Source organism: Corvus cornix, chromosome Z, assembly GCF_000738735.6.
Source record: "Corvus cornix cornix isolate S_Up_H32 chromosome Z, ASM73873v5, whole genome shotgun sequence".
Taxonomy (NCBI): domain Eukaryota; kingdom Metazoa; phylum Chordata; class Aves; order Passeriformes; family Corvidae; genus Corvus; species Corvus cornix.
In genome coordinates, this window is record NC_046357.1 from 64,427,347 (window position 1) to 64,441,558 (window position 14,212).

Consider the following 14,212-nt stretch of genomic DNA (forward strand, 5'->3'; position numbering starts at 1 on the left):
TCAGGAGCCCACTTCCAAAATTTGGAGTCAAGCTCCAGAACTGATTATGTTCAAGGATTGCTCTCACACAAAAGGTGCCAGGGCAGAAGGAGGCAGCTTTCCCCTGGGCCAGGGGAGTAAGGCCAGGCACTGCCTGGGGTGCTATTAATTCTGAATTCCTCTATTTGTCTGCATTTATACACCTCTATGCACCTGTAAAAATGTTTGTCTCAGCATGTATATGGAGGGCTCATACTTCCAACAAGTAGTTGGTTGTCTCTGACTATGCCATCATCCAGGCATGCTATTTTGCAGACCTAATGAATAATTGTTTTTCATACTACTTTCCACAGCTGTTTTGTGCTCCACAGCTAGCAGAGGTTCTCGGCCTCCTGTCCAAACCCCAAATGTTGAACTTCCCAAGAGGCATGTTCTACCATCACATGAAAAAAGCTGTGAAGTAGAAGTCAGAAGGGGAAGAAAAGAGAAATACAACCTGACACCCATAACTACAGCACAAATGTGAGTCTTGTACACTGTATAGGAGATACAGACATCCATACACCGCAAAAATGCCACAGAAATTGTATTTAAGAAGTAGAGAACATAGGGGAGCATAAGATACTTTAACGCTGACTACCAGCAAGACATTGGCTTGCAGTAAGTGCTAGACAATTTCAGGGCAATGTCTGCTCCTCTTTTCCATGATTTTGCACAGCTGCACCAGCAGATGTGGACAATTGGCTACTTCTGCTCTAGAGAAGCCTATGGCTTAAGGAGTGCTGCATAACCACTGTAAAACTTTGTGAGGAAAATCACATACTGTCTGGGTACATGCTATCTTGCTCAACTACTAATCATCCTCCCTGTGAGTAACAGACTTTATACAAACTTTTAATAAACAGAAGGAAAAAAAACCATCAGGATGCAACAAGCTTTCAGGATGAAAGAGAAGTAGGGCCCAGGGTCTATGAAAGAAAAGGAAACTAAGTACAGGGTGATGTAATGGAACTGAAGCAAGACATTAGCAAGTAACTGTAAGAAACAGTAGCCAAATGCTGACTCTAACTTGTTTGTTGTAGAAGCAAACAGTTCGTCCAAGTGTCACCTCAATTTTTTTCAAATAGTAAGAGAAATGTCACTCCTCTGTTGATGACTGGAATTTGAGTAAAAAATCTGGGGCATACATATATTATATATAACAGTGTGTTGTCCTGGGTTTGCCTGGGGATAGAGTTTTCTTCTCAGTAGCTGGTACAGTGCTCCATTTTGATTTTAGTATGAGAATAATGTTGACCACACACCAATGTTTTAGTTTTTGCTCAGTAGTTCTTCCCCAAAATCAAGGACTTTTCAGTGTCTCTCATGCTCTGGCATTGAGCAGATGCACCAGAATCCATGAGGGTGCATGGCTGGACAACTGACCCAAACTGCCAAAGGGCCATTCCACACCACAGAATGTTGTGCCCAGTGGCTGATTTTTGCTGGGGAACGGACTGGGCATTGGTCAGTGGGTGGTAAGCAATTGTATTGTGCATCACCCATCCCTCTTCAGTTTTATTCCTCTCTCCTTTTCATTACTATGACATTACAATTACTACAGAGTAGTTGTTGTTGTTATTATGTTTTCTTTTGTTTCAATAATTAAACTGTTCTTATCTCAACCCATGAGATTTACGGGTTTTTTTCTGACTCTCCTCTCCACTGTGGAGAGGGTGGGTGAGAGAGTGAGCAGCTGCCTGGTACGTATTTGCAGCTGGGGTTAAAACATGACGTGTGTGTGTATACATAAATATCAATATATACATATATATACAAATTCTCAGTATATGTTCAGAATTTGAATTTTTTCAGTTCAATTTTTTCTTAAAAAGGTCAGGAGCTACCCGTCTTTCAGAGGGCTTTAGTTTTCTAGTCTTTTTTATCAAGGGATGAATAAAGACAAGTGATTGCCTGGAAAAATATTTCAGATGTAAAATTGAACAATTTTAGATGCACACACTGTCAGGAAAACAAAAAATATTTATGTGGCACTAATTCCAGTATCTGATATTGGTTCAGTATATAGATTGTTGAACTTTCTTTCATCTGTGATCCTAGTTTATACCAGCAGCTCAAAAAACAAAACAAATCATATTTTTAATAACAAAGGAAGCCCTGCTTAAGTAAAACTCGCTTTTTAACACTTAATGTTCAATGAAGCCGAAGAAGGAAACAGTGGTGAAAGCAAGCAAATATGAATTATGAAGAATTTCTCTCCATTATTCCCAGTAAAAGCCGCTTAATTTGGTCTGACTGCTAAACAGATTAAAAAGCAGATTCAGCTCAAGCAAGTTAAAACTCCCTCTAATGGCAACTGGATAAAGGACAAACTTTGAAAAAATGGAAAGCATCTCACTATATTTGAAACCTATTTCTCACTAAGAAAATGTTGGTATGAATTCTTTTGAAAAGTGAAACTTTAGCCAGTGCCCAAGAGTCTTTTAAATTACAAGTTTTTTTACATTCCTGACATAAAATTTTTATGTGCTTTCTAAGATGTGTTACACAAAAATTTACACGTTATGTAAAATGTGCTTTCTCCAACCTGTCTATTGCTTTAACAAAATGGCTTAGAAAAGCACTCAGGACAGATGACTCCTCCCAAACACAAAAATGGTCCTTGTATTCTGCAACACCATTCGCAACAGAAACTCTAAACTCTTGGAGAGATTACTTAGTTACAGAATCTGGAATTCACAGGCAAAATAAGTATTTAACCTGTGCAGGGAGTGTAATAAAATTAGAAAAAATTACATTCTGCCCACAAATACCAAACAGAAATTGTCCCTAGAAAACCAAGAACAAACATCAGCTCCTTTCAATTGGATGAGCACTGTGTGCAGGATTAAAATATTAAGTAACCAAGGGATTACCTGTTAGCACTAGATGTGCTAGCAGCAAAATATAGGGAAAAACTTACAAAGTCACTAATTTAGAAAGCTTCAAGCTCTGTCCTAATGAAATCTAGCAACACCTTTTCCTATAACCCTGAGGCCATTTCAATTCTCAGATAAATTCTATTGGACATTCCCTTTTATTTCTATCTTTATTTTCTACATGGGAAATACAGACATATATTAAAAAACTGAGAGATTATTATTTGACTTCTCATAAGCAGTGATGGTTCTGTGCATCATTCTTATAGCCTGAAGGTCATTTCAATTACTAAAGAACAAGAATCTCAGGCTCTTGCTGGTCAAAAGTGAAATGTTCTCAGAAGGGAAGTATTCAAGGGGGTAGAAATTCAAAGTCAAGTGAATTGAAAATTTAAAAATTTTAAAACTAATTCTAAAAAGCAGACTTTTTATTCAAAAATTGAACTTCAAAAAATGCTGACTTTTCATTCAAAAGCACACTAGAGCCATTCCCCTCAAAACCAATCCAGTAACTCTCCTGCTTTAGCAACAGAAGCTTTTATAGAGGTGTGGAATAGACTAGTCTTTTATGCTAGCATGCACTCCCCCCTCAAAATAAGAAAGGCATATGGAATCTAATCCAAACCTCACTTAAGTAAATAAAGACTCTTGTGAATTCACGCTAGCCTACATGCACTCTTGTTACCTCTTCTCATAGTTACTGGAGGTTCAAAGGAGAAATGACTGCTTACCCCAGCAACTTAAATAGTAAGTACAGTTATAATGGCAGACAGAATAAAAACTGTATTTTGAAAGCAAGGCATACTTGCCTGCAAGATGATAGAGACAAGAGAGAGATCAGTCTGTGCTTGTAAGTAAACTCATTTTATTGAATGGTTTGAAGTGCTGCTTAAAATAACAACACTTTACAGTCTGCACATGCAGTTTCAATTTAAAAAAATTAGATTTGTTTTTCAGAAAACATGCATAGTTATGTACATCACTTTGAAACAAAAGAAAGCATTACCATTTATTGCAGAAATTCCTCTTTTAAAATCTTTTAAGAGATAAGGCAAGCAGGAGCAATTCTGCAGAAAGCAAAGCTTAGAAACTCTCTACTCTGGAAGTTTATTCATTCAGAGACATTAGTAACTGCAGAAGAAGGTCGTTTAAGGATGGATTCAACTGAAAATGACAGTGGCTCGGTTGTTGAAAATTTTGTTGTGGCCTGTTTGACCCCAAAGAAGTCTTTTGCACATTTGTCTGCAGTAAACTTGTATTTTTGGTTCTCTTTAACAGCACACTCTCTGTATTTCTTAGAAGCATCTTCAAAAGTCTCCTTCACAAATGACATTCTTAACTCTGCTGTTGGAGTGTCAGGAAATGTCTGATGGAACAGTGTCTGAAATGCACTGTACTTGAGTGGTGGAGCGGGTTTGGTACTGTTTTTGCTGATCTTGCTTAATGCCTGTTCCTGAGGAGACAGAGAACCCTTATCAGAAATTTGGGAGAAAGTCCTTTTTGGAGGAGAGAAAGCTGACCTCTCACGAGCTTCCTGGTGAAGGCACAGTATCTCATTACGTGACTGCTGAATGTCTCGTGTGTGAGTCAGAACAAATGAATTTTCCAGTTTTGGAGGCATGATGTCATGCTCAGTGTTTGGACAGTCCTGACTTTGTGAGACCTTGGCATCCCAACCTGCCCCAGGTTTGAGAGCTTGTACAGCAGTAGCATTTAACAGGCATTGCTGGTAGAGGAGAGCATCGTTAATGGGGCCACATTTTGGCCACACTAAGAACCTAGAAGACAGGGGATACTGCCTGTAGGTAGTAGCTACACTGACATTCGAAGAAATTAGTTCCATGTTGCTAGGTCCTGAATACTGCATCGTTAGATCAAGGCAGGTTGGTAAAAAATTGGAAAATTCCTTGTTTGGATTATCAATTTGAGAAGTGTTGAAGGCTGTTTTATATGAATTGTATTCAGCTCCACGCACCATACGGTTAGGGAGAAAAAGGGCAGCTGCTTGTGTAGCTTCCATCATCTCTCTCTCTTTATACTCTCTCTCTAGCATAATGCTCTCCAACTCTTTATCAGCAAAAGCCCGTCTCTTTCTCATCCTGTCACTTACAGGAGGTGGCAAGGGTGAATTCCCTCCCAGGTAAGAGTCTGTTGGAATAGGACGGTAACCTAAAACAACAAAGCAGTATTAGGAATGAAGCCACTTAAGAAAAACATTAAAGCTGTGTTTGTACAACAGCTCCATGAGCCAGTCCCGCCAAGCACTGTGCACTTGCCACAGACCCTGGTCACCATCAGCTCCTACAGAAGTCACCATGACACAGAGGCTTAGCAATCAGGCACATTCAGTTCCTTGGTGTAGATAAGCAAGCCCTGCTTTTTTGACGTGTAGTATCCCTCAAAGCTAGCTGATTTGTAACTTTTTAAAAAGCAGTTCCAAACAAACAGATCGAAGAGGGAGGGGGGAAAAAAACAAAAAGACAAAGCCCCGCTGTATATTATGACTGATATTCCATCATGAGGCTTGAGGAGAGAGATAACCATTCACTTTTAACACACATACAAAGCATTCAAATATTTTATTTCTTCTGAACTAGAACTTCAATAAAACATAGAAATTCAGTTTCCAGTGTATTCAATTACCAAACTTCTTGGTTTAATTTAATATAACAGATAAGGTCCAATCCTGTTTGCTCTACCCAGACAAGCAATTCCATTGACTTAATGGAACTATTTACAGGAGTCCGGAGAACAGGATTTTACCTGTTTTCACCCCCATTCCTCTCAAAAAGGTTTCCCCTTTTCCAATGAAGATACCTATATCTACAGCTGGTGTCTTTTCTATTTTCTAAAGATGAATCACTATGTACACACTGCTAGAGATGGTAGAATATCCCAAGGAGAACTAGGAGAAAAGAAAAAGACAGTTAAGATAAATTAGAGGAAAGAATACAGAAGAGTTTTCAGAAAAGTGAACTGTAGATGTAAATTAGAGGTTTCTAAAAGGACCAAATATTAACAGAGCTTGCATAGGCAAAGAAAAGAGCTTTCTATTTCAGAAAAAAAAAAAAACAACCTGAATTGAGAAGTACAATGATTTATAGGAATATGGTTTGGAAAGTAATTAAAGCAGACATAGGAATAAATACGTGCACAGTCCCAAAAGGGTATGGGGAAAGAAATACACCCTTTTACTAAAATACCAATATTTAAAATGTCATTCTTCCACAGTTAATATTTTTGACAGTAAAAAAATTAAGCACCCGATTATGCAGCTCTTACTATTGATAATGTTGCAAACGGTACTGCTGTGTTAGGCGTTCAGATTAAAAGAAAAATGAATCAATTTACTCCTTTGCTGACAAAAATACCCACGAATAAATTACCCTGCACTGCAAAACACTGCTGGGCAGCCATGTAAAAAGACTGCCAGCTTGTAACAGTAACACTCAAATTTCAAACTACCGTTGCTAGCATTTCAGGCATTATTTTGGGCGGAGGGGGCACGGAACTGAAATTCTGCCACATCGATTCGAAGGGCAGGAGCCTCCGTCTCCCGGCGCTGGCAGCGGGCCGCGCTTTAATGCCTATTTCGGGAAAGGACGCTGCGTTTCACGCGCGTTCCCGAGCCGACGCGCCTCGGGCGGGAGGTGTGGGTCCTCCTGCGGCGAAGCGGAGTTTCCCCGCTGCCAGCGCCGCTGCGGGGCTGAAGGCAGCCGTGGAGGGGCAGGGGATGCTCTTACCTTCCAGGATGCTCTTGGCCAAGAGGCTGGGCGTTCGGACGTGCCTCTGGTAGACGGCTTTGCGCTCCAGAGTTGCCTGCTTCCCCGTCAGCCCCTTCTTGTCCTAAGAGACCGATCGAATGGCGCCGTCAGACCGGGGCCACCCGTCCCGTCCCGTCCCGTCCCTCCGTGTCGCGCCGCCTCCCGTCCCCCCTCACCTCGGTGGCCTGTTGCCGTCGGAGCGCCACCTGGGCGGCCATGACGCGCTGCCGCTCCACCACCAGCAGGCAATTGGCGCACTGGCAGTCGCGCCAGCGGCAGAACCGCTTGTGTCCCTTCAGGCACGACACCACGCCGTGGTTGCGGCACCGGGCGCACTTGGGCGTGCGGCTCAGCTTCCGCGGTTCGCCCCGACGCGGAGCCGCCGCCGCCGCCTCCTCGCCTTCCTCCTCCTCCTCCTCTTCCTCCTCCGGGCCGGTGCTGCCGCGCGGCGCGCCGGGTGCCTCGTCCGGCTCCCCTTCCAGGCTCTCCACGTCGATCTCCCAGTCGGCGGCGGCGCGTTCTTCAGCCATGGCTCCTCGGCGGCGCAGCTGCAAGAGAGGGGTCAGGCCTCCCGCCCCCGCGGCGGAACGGCAGCCAGAGGACGCCCGGCTTCCGAGGTGCCCGCCTGCAGCCCCGCCGAGATGCGCCCCCGTCGGGAAGTCACGGCAGAGCCCGCCTGGGATGTCGTCTTCCCCCTTACCGTCAGCTCGGGTCTCTTGCGCACGACCCACGCGGGGCCCAGTTTAGCCACGATGGACACCTCACCCCCTCCCTCCCGCCCCGGCTTGCGGGGAACTGTGATCGCCCGCCGCAGGCAGCAGCGCGTCTCCTGCAGCGAAGGATGCGGGAGGAACCGTCCCAGGGCAATGCCCCGGGCTGCAGCGCTACGAGTCTGTCAGGTCTTCACAGGGTCCTGCTTATTACAGGATCCCGAGAACCCTGCCAGCTGCGTTCAAACTTGGGAGACAGGCAGAGGACAGCTGGACTTCACACATCGCCGCTGTCCGCTCCAGCAACCAAGGGCAGTATGAGCTCCTAGAGCTCTCTGCGGAAGCTGCATCTTCAGACCCTCACCTGCTCTCCCACACGACCTCCCCGTCCTTGCTCCTGCACACTGCACTTACCAAAGGCAGGTGGTGCAGGAAGCAGGCAGCCCCCACCTCCCCGCAGTTCGCAAGGCGCCGCTGCCCCAGACCGGCCGGAGACAAGGAACTCCCGATCCCCGTACCTGGGGCTGACAGGCTCCCCGACAGCCGGGACGCTGCGCCGTCGGGGGGCTGGCTGCGTGGCGGGGCGGCCGTGCGGTGCGCGGCTGTGGGTGAGCGCTGGCCGAGCCGAGCCGAGCCGAGCCGAGCCGGGCCGGGCCGGGCCGAGCCGAGCCGAGCCGAGCCCCGCCGCGCCCGCCCCGAGGAGCAGCGCCCGCCGCCGCCGCCCCGCCGCGATATCAGCGCCCGCCACCGCCGCCCGCGCCGCCCATTGGGCGCCCGCCTCGCGGCCGCCGCTCCGATTGGCCCGGGCGGCCAAAGCCCCGCCCCCCGCGCGCGTGCCGGCCGGCCGCTCGTGGGTGCGGGCGGGCGCGGAGCGGAAACGGGAGTGGGCGATGAGGGGGTGAGCTTTCATTTTGGGGCGAAAAAGAAGTGGGAGAGGAAAGGAAGGGAGAAAAGACCGTAGAGCTCGTGATGGTCACAGCTAAGAAGCCCGCTCCGCAGGCGGGCGGCGTCCCCCTACCCGAGGAGCGAGCCAGGGGCGCGGGTTTAAAAGCCTCAAACAGCCACCGCGTTTTTCGTTTGCGGTCGTTCCCGTTGCTTGACCCGCGAGTGGAAGGTACGCGTGGCAATGGCCTGATTTTCCGAGTCTGAAAATGTGGCAGAATCCTTTCCTTTCGGGAATTAAGGCGAGGAAAAATACTCGTTTATTTTTTAGCATTCCCTCCCTTCAGCGGGAACGTTTTCCACCGACCACTGAGGTACTAAGTAACTTTATTCCCCTCCCCTCCCTGATGGAAGCTGCTCTTTGGGAGCTGGGTAATGTCCATTGTCTCCCAAGTCAGAGAGCGACCGAAATTGTGACCCACAAAGTCTTAGTCGTGCCACTGAGAGGCTAGAGCTCCGTGCTTCCGCTTCTGAAAATAGAAATTCCCAGAGGCAGAAATGGACAGAAAACACCTCGGCCGCGGTGAGCACCGGGCAGGGGAAAAACTGGTGAATTTAAACATTTTTTGCCCGGGAAAAAAAAAAATAAATAAAGGCATGCGGGAGAACATTAGTTTCCCACCATTGTGTTCTGATCGCAGTCTAACGATATGCAGAACATATGGCCGAAACTAGTTTCCTAAAAAGGGAAAATATTTTGCTCTTTCCCTGAGAAGGGCGTGTGTATAATAAACACGGACAATATTCATGTATATAATAAACACGGGCATCCACTCACGGTAAGCACACGGACCAGCTGCCGGCCACCGGTTCGGCACGGAAAAACCCTGCTCTTGCAGCCCTTCGGGACAGAGGCCATCGGGCGAGTGGCGCAGGCGGGCAGCTCAGGCGGGCAGCTCCGTGCGGAGGCGGGGACCCGGCGTCCGGAGCTGGCACCAGCAGGGCACCAGCCCTTCCCGTCGCCCCACGGGCTGCGGGCACCCGCCAGGAAAGAGGGAGGGTTTGCCCCCGGGGAGGTTTGTCGTCCTCGAACCCCACCGTCGGGACAGCGGGAAGAAGGAAGCGCATCCCCCGACGGCAGGTATTATTCATCTCAAAAGAGAGCCCGGCTACTGTTTGACTTACAAGCATGACTAAAAGGCAAATACCCAAGGAATTCCACTTTCCCCCTTGGGGTCCCTCTTAAAAGGCGCAAGCATGACAAAGGACCTGCTAGGTTAGGAAACAGAAGTCGCCTTTGTCTGTAAACCGACACCAAATTACAAAGTACGATTCTGTGGTCCGCTGGAGTAAATTACAAAACAGTTCGCCTCCTGTTTACTTTATCCACAGGGAGCTGTGAAACCCAGCCACGATTTTAAAGCGTGTTTGTATAACTTTCTTCGGCTCCTGTTGTTTGCGCTCGGCTCCGCAGCGCGTTTGAGCTGCCCTGCAGCCACTCCTCTCTCTCTCCAGGCTGGAAGAAGAGGTGCCTCTGCCGTCCTCCGGCGGGACGCACCCGCGGGAGAAGGCGGAAAGCGATCTTCGGCGCTGCTTCTCCCACTCAGTCCTCCGCTTTGGTCCGTGGTGTCAGCCGTGCCCGCTGTGAGCTGACATGGGCAGATGCGGCGCCGTGCCGTGCTGGGAAAGGCGCTGATTTCCACGCGAGGGGAGGCTTTGAAGCCCGCCATGTGCAGCTGTGCATCCACCTGCCCCGCACAGCGCTCCCAGCACAACGCCCCGCCGTCCAGCCAGCCCAGATGCCTGCGGGGCCCAGGGCCGACTCCCGTGGCCGGGGCTGCTGAGGTGCTCCGAGGCTCCTCCAGAGCCTCCGCCGCGCAACCTCGCCCTCGCCTTCTCCTCCCGTGCGTTGCCACGGGGGTGCCCTCAGGAGCCAGGCTGCCCAAGGCGGGGTGGGGGTGTGCCAGACCCCGAGGGAGGCCGGGGATGGCTCCTCAGGCCTCGCAGGCGGCGGCGGGGCTACGGCTCTTGCGGCAGCGCCCTTTCCCGAGGGCCGGAGGAGCAGCCCCGGGGCCCTGTGAAGGCTGCACACTCGCCTAGCCCGAAGGCTAGCGGCCCCGGAGCGCCCAGCGCTAGGCCCTGCTTTACATCATGGCTCTGCGGGCAGGTGCAGGTGCAAGTGCCGCGGTCCCCCGCGCCTGGCCTCCCCAGCCCTCCCTTCCTCCGGGGAAATTTATTAGCGAGGTTAGGGCAGGCTAACCAAACGGCAACTCCGGGCGCAATTTCCCCGGAGGAATGCTTTGATCCTGCCCTCTCTCCGCGTCGTCGAGGGCAGATTGCAATGACAAACGCGGGCGATCCCAGCCGCTTGTTAGGTCAGAGATGTTACCGTTTAATATGAAACAAATTGCCCCTGCCTGCGCCCCGCCCGCCGGCCCCTTCCTTGCCCTTCCCGGGTCCCGGTGCCCGGGCGGGGGTCCTGCCGTGCCTGCGCCCAGATCCAGCCCAGGATCGGGCCCCGACGGAAGGGGTTCTCCTCCACGAGTTACCGTGTATTTGCTACAGCGAAGATGTTTGAGATGTCGCGGGTTATCTCAGCTGTGGGAAGTAGAGAAGGGGGATAGGGAAAAGGAAAAAAAAAAAAACCTACCCCAAAAAAACCCCACCAAGTCATCACCTTTTCCTGTGCTATACGATCTGTACAAACCGTGATTTCTTCTGCAGGTTTTTTGTTGTTGTTGTTAAATGTGGATTTTATATATATATATGTTAGACAACCTCTGTCTCTTGTAAATAGCATTTAAGCAAACCTTAGCACTAAAATAAACCTGGATAAGATTTTTATTCATGACATAGACCTTTCTAAACTGATATACCTTAGAATATTTTTAAAAAGCAAGGTTTTCAGTTTGGATTTGGGGTGGGTATCTTTGGTTTTGAGGAGGTTTTGATATTCTGTTTTAAAAGAGCATTTAATTGTTTATGTTTTAAATATATTGCTGCCTAACATATTTGTAGGTACAGAGTCAGAGGAGGAATTTTCTGGTTTTCCTATATGCCAGTAAAGTAAATATAATAAATACATATTATAAGGAGGATAAGGAGGTAAGAAACGTTGAGGTAACGTATTCACTATAGCATGATAATGGAAGAAAATTTTACTGTATGTGACAGTGATACCTCTGCCTTTGTAAGAATGTTTGCTTTGGCAAGGAGGACAAGGGTTAGCCTCTTTATAGGAAGACTTGCTTATCATACCAGGATAATCTTCTGTCCTACTAAACTGGAATGGTATCAAAAGCAGTTTGGGTGAACAGAGCAGAACTGGCGCTTCTGACACAGCTAGTGAAAGTCTGACAGGCAGTCCAGAGTCATCACTGAAAGGATTCACGTGGACATAGACAGGGTGCAACAGAGTTTCCCATTTACAATCCTTCTCACCCTGGCTACTGAAGGGATGAGCTCCCAGGAAGGGAGAGGAATGAACTGTAGAGGAAGGGCAGTTGTGCCCTCTGCAGCTGGAGGCTCTGCCCACTTATTGGGCCATACTGAGGGGGCACAATTTGGCCCATGCCTCTGCAAACAGGACCACACAGTTCTGGTGGTCATTTGGTGAAGCAAGAAGAAACATATCTCAGTGAAATAGAGCAGCCTCTTCTGCAGCCTCCAGATTCGTGGCCAGGGGATATGAGGGCAGACCTAGAGAGACTATAAGTCAAAACCAGTCCAAACCAATCCCCATCCAATCATGTGCTAAAATGTTGAATTAAAAAAGAAAAAGAAAAAGGCATGAGGAGGGTTTGTGTGCCATTCGTAGCAGCTTTGCCGGGACTCATAAACAAGGCTGACCTTTGGTTTGCCAGCATTTAATAGGCCAGTAGACATTTGGCAGGTCTCTTGCTAAAATGTACTAGAAAGTTGGATCAGCTCTCAGCATGAATATCAAGAATCCACTATGCAAGCAGTGAGCACAGCAAATTGTCAAGTCAGCAACTAATGTACTTCACTATAATCTTCCCAAATGTCTTAAGTAGTTTGGCAAATCTCTTGTTGCAATAAATTCTAGTGAAGTTTTGGGGTTTCAGTTTTTTTTCAACATATGGCCTTAAAAAGTTACTTAGCCAAGAATATTTTTAGAGTCAATGCAGAGTTTGCTGGAGATGTTTTCTCAAAATTTGTTTGCACTCTGGCAGTTTTATTCAAATGTCAACCAGATGCAGAAAGTGTGGGGGTTGGGGTTTTATTTTACAGTCCTGGAAAGTAAAGGTCAATTCTCTGCAACATAAATTGTCTTTTTGATTGCCATATTTTAGCAGAACAGCAAGAAGTCTTACTAATAAACTGGTTTGTGGTGTTTTGTTTTGTTTTTCTTCCCTCAGGATGCATTATAATCATATGTAAAATATTTTAAATGCCAGTAAGACACCTGCTAAATCAAATAAGTTGGGTAGGCTATGCTGTGCTTAGCAGTAAAAATTCAATCATATAACTGCAACTAGCCAGATTGTAGCATTGCAGTCTCTGAGCAGCCTTACTGAAATTAATAGGATGACCTGAGGTAGCAGTCAGCACAAAAACCAGCATCAAATCTGGCAATATATCAGGTAAAACAAGCCAGCCAGCCAGCCAGCCTCAGGCAAAATGATACATGTGGGTCTCTAGGCCGCATTTTTACTCTCCAATTAGCAAGAAAGCTTTGTAGAACCATTTTTAGATTGTGATATTGTACCATACTAATACAAGTATCAGACTCTGGCTCATTGTGGATCCGCTGTGGAGTATACAGACGTCTGAGATGGTAAAGGGGGAAGATGTGAATCTCAACACTCACAGCCTGTCAGAGTGAATGCAAGACAATTGCGCTCTCTGAAAATTGGCAGAAAACACAGTGGGCTGCATCACCACCTGTGACATTTCCACCAAAGCTCTCAGAAGGATTTTACCATCTATCCTTGTAAGAACAAACACTGAAAATCAGATAAGCTTGTGCTGTAACTCCACGGTCAAGGAGATCTATCTCCGCAGCACATGGTATGGAGAGGTACTGAGAACTCTCACTCTCGTGATTCTTGGACATCAGCTGAGAAAACAGCAAGAGGTGTACTCCCAATACAGCAAATATGATGCTGGCATGTCATAAACTCCTCTCATAATTAAAAGAAAGCATTTATGGGTGCAGAGTCCCATTCCACAAGATTTTAGGTAATGTTTGAGGTAGAAGAGAATTCTGCTACTATACAAATATAATCAGAGCCCTTTTAAAATTATTTTTTATTTTCTTCTTTTTTGGCTAGTACTTCTGCACATCTTCTGTTTAGGAGTCTGTAAATAGAACCCTTTCATTGGAGGTGTTTTAAGTACCCCAGGCAGACTGGAAAAATTTTTCAATATGCCACACTTGGTCTCTACAACATTCCTACTAAGTATTTTGGAGAGGGAATGAATAAGACTCCTTCCAAACTCTGTCTCAGATGCCATCATTGGGACCTCTGGCTCTTCCCAGAGCCAATACAAATGGAGGGCTGACACCAGCATCAGCTTCTGAAGGGGTGGTATTGCCCCCACAGGCGGAGAAGCTGGTGCCCTAGCTGGACACAGCACCTACCTGCTAAGGGGCATTTAGGACAATCTCATTCGCTGCTTCTCTTGCCCTGCTTTCAGTGCACTCTTGGATGCAGTGCTAAGAAGTGGTTTTGCACACACTCTTACCAGACAGAGGTATATATTCCTGATCTTGTGAATTTGTCCCATGGCAGAAGGGAGCTGAACCGAAGTCTCCATTCTTGTTCTGGCTTATATCCGTGAAGAGGTGCACAGGAGCTGTGTTCAAACCCATTTCTTCTCGCAAGAGCACCTGCTCATTGAAAGGCTTTAATTTGATTCTTGGAATAGATCCTGATCATGTCTCTAGGCAGAGAGAACCCTTATCAGGCATTTAGCATTGTGGCTCAAAACATGC

The 14,212-nt window shown here is 47.2% G+C and overlaps 1 protein-coding gene across 1 annotated transcript; it reads right to left on the reverse strand.

Moving 5' to 3' along the window:
- Positions 1-3,760: 3,760 nt before the first annotated feature.
- Positions 3,761-7,972, reverse strand: DMRT2 (doublesex and mab-3 related transcription factor 2). The gene is made up of 4 exons (XM_039566596.1): positions 7,786-7,972; positions 6,838-7,209; positions 6,641-6,743; positions 3,761-5,066 (listed from the first exon to the last, which is right to left on the reverse strand). The coding sequence occupies exons 2-4, from the start codon at positions 7,189-7,191 to the stop codon at positions 4,009-4,011; spliced, it is 1,515 nt and encodes a 504-aa protein (XP_039422530.1). The 5' UTR covers positions 7,192-7,209; positions 7,786-7,972; the 3' UTR covers positions 3,761-4,008.
- Between the last annotated feature and the right edge of the window lie 6,240 nt (positions 7,973-14,212).

Bases quoted from the DNA above. Each gene is read 5' to 3' on its own strand.
- DMRT2 (XM_039566596.1), bottom strand. From the start codon at position 7,191: ATGGCTGAAGAACGCGCCGCCGCCGACTGGGAGATCGACGTGGAGAGC. The intron at 6,744-6,837 runs GTGAGGGGGGAC...TCGGTCTCTTAG, and splicing joins GACGGCAACAGGCCACCGAG to GACAAGAAGGGGCTGACGGG. The intron at 5,067-6,640 runs GTAAGAGCATCC...TTGTTGTTTTAG, and splicing joins GGCCAAGAGCATCCTGGAAG to GTTACCGTCCTATTCCAACA.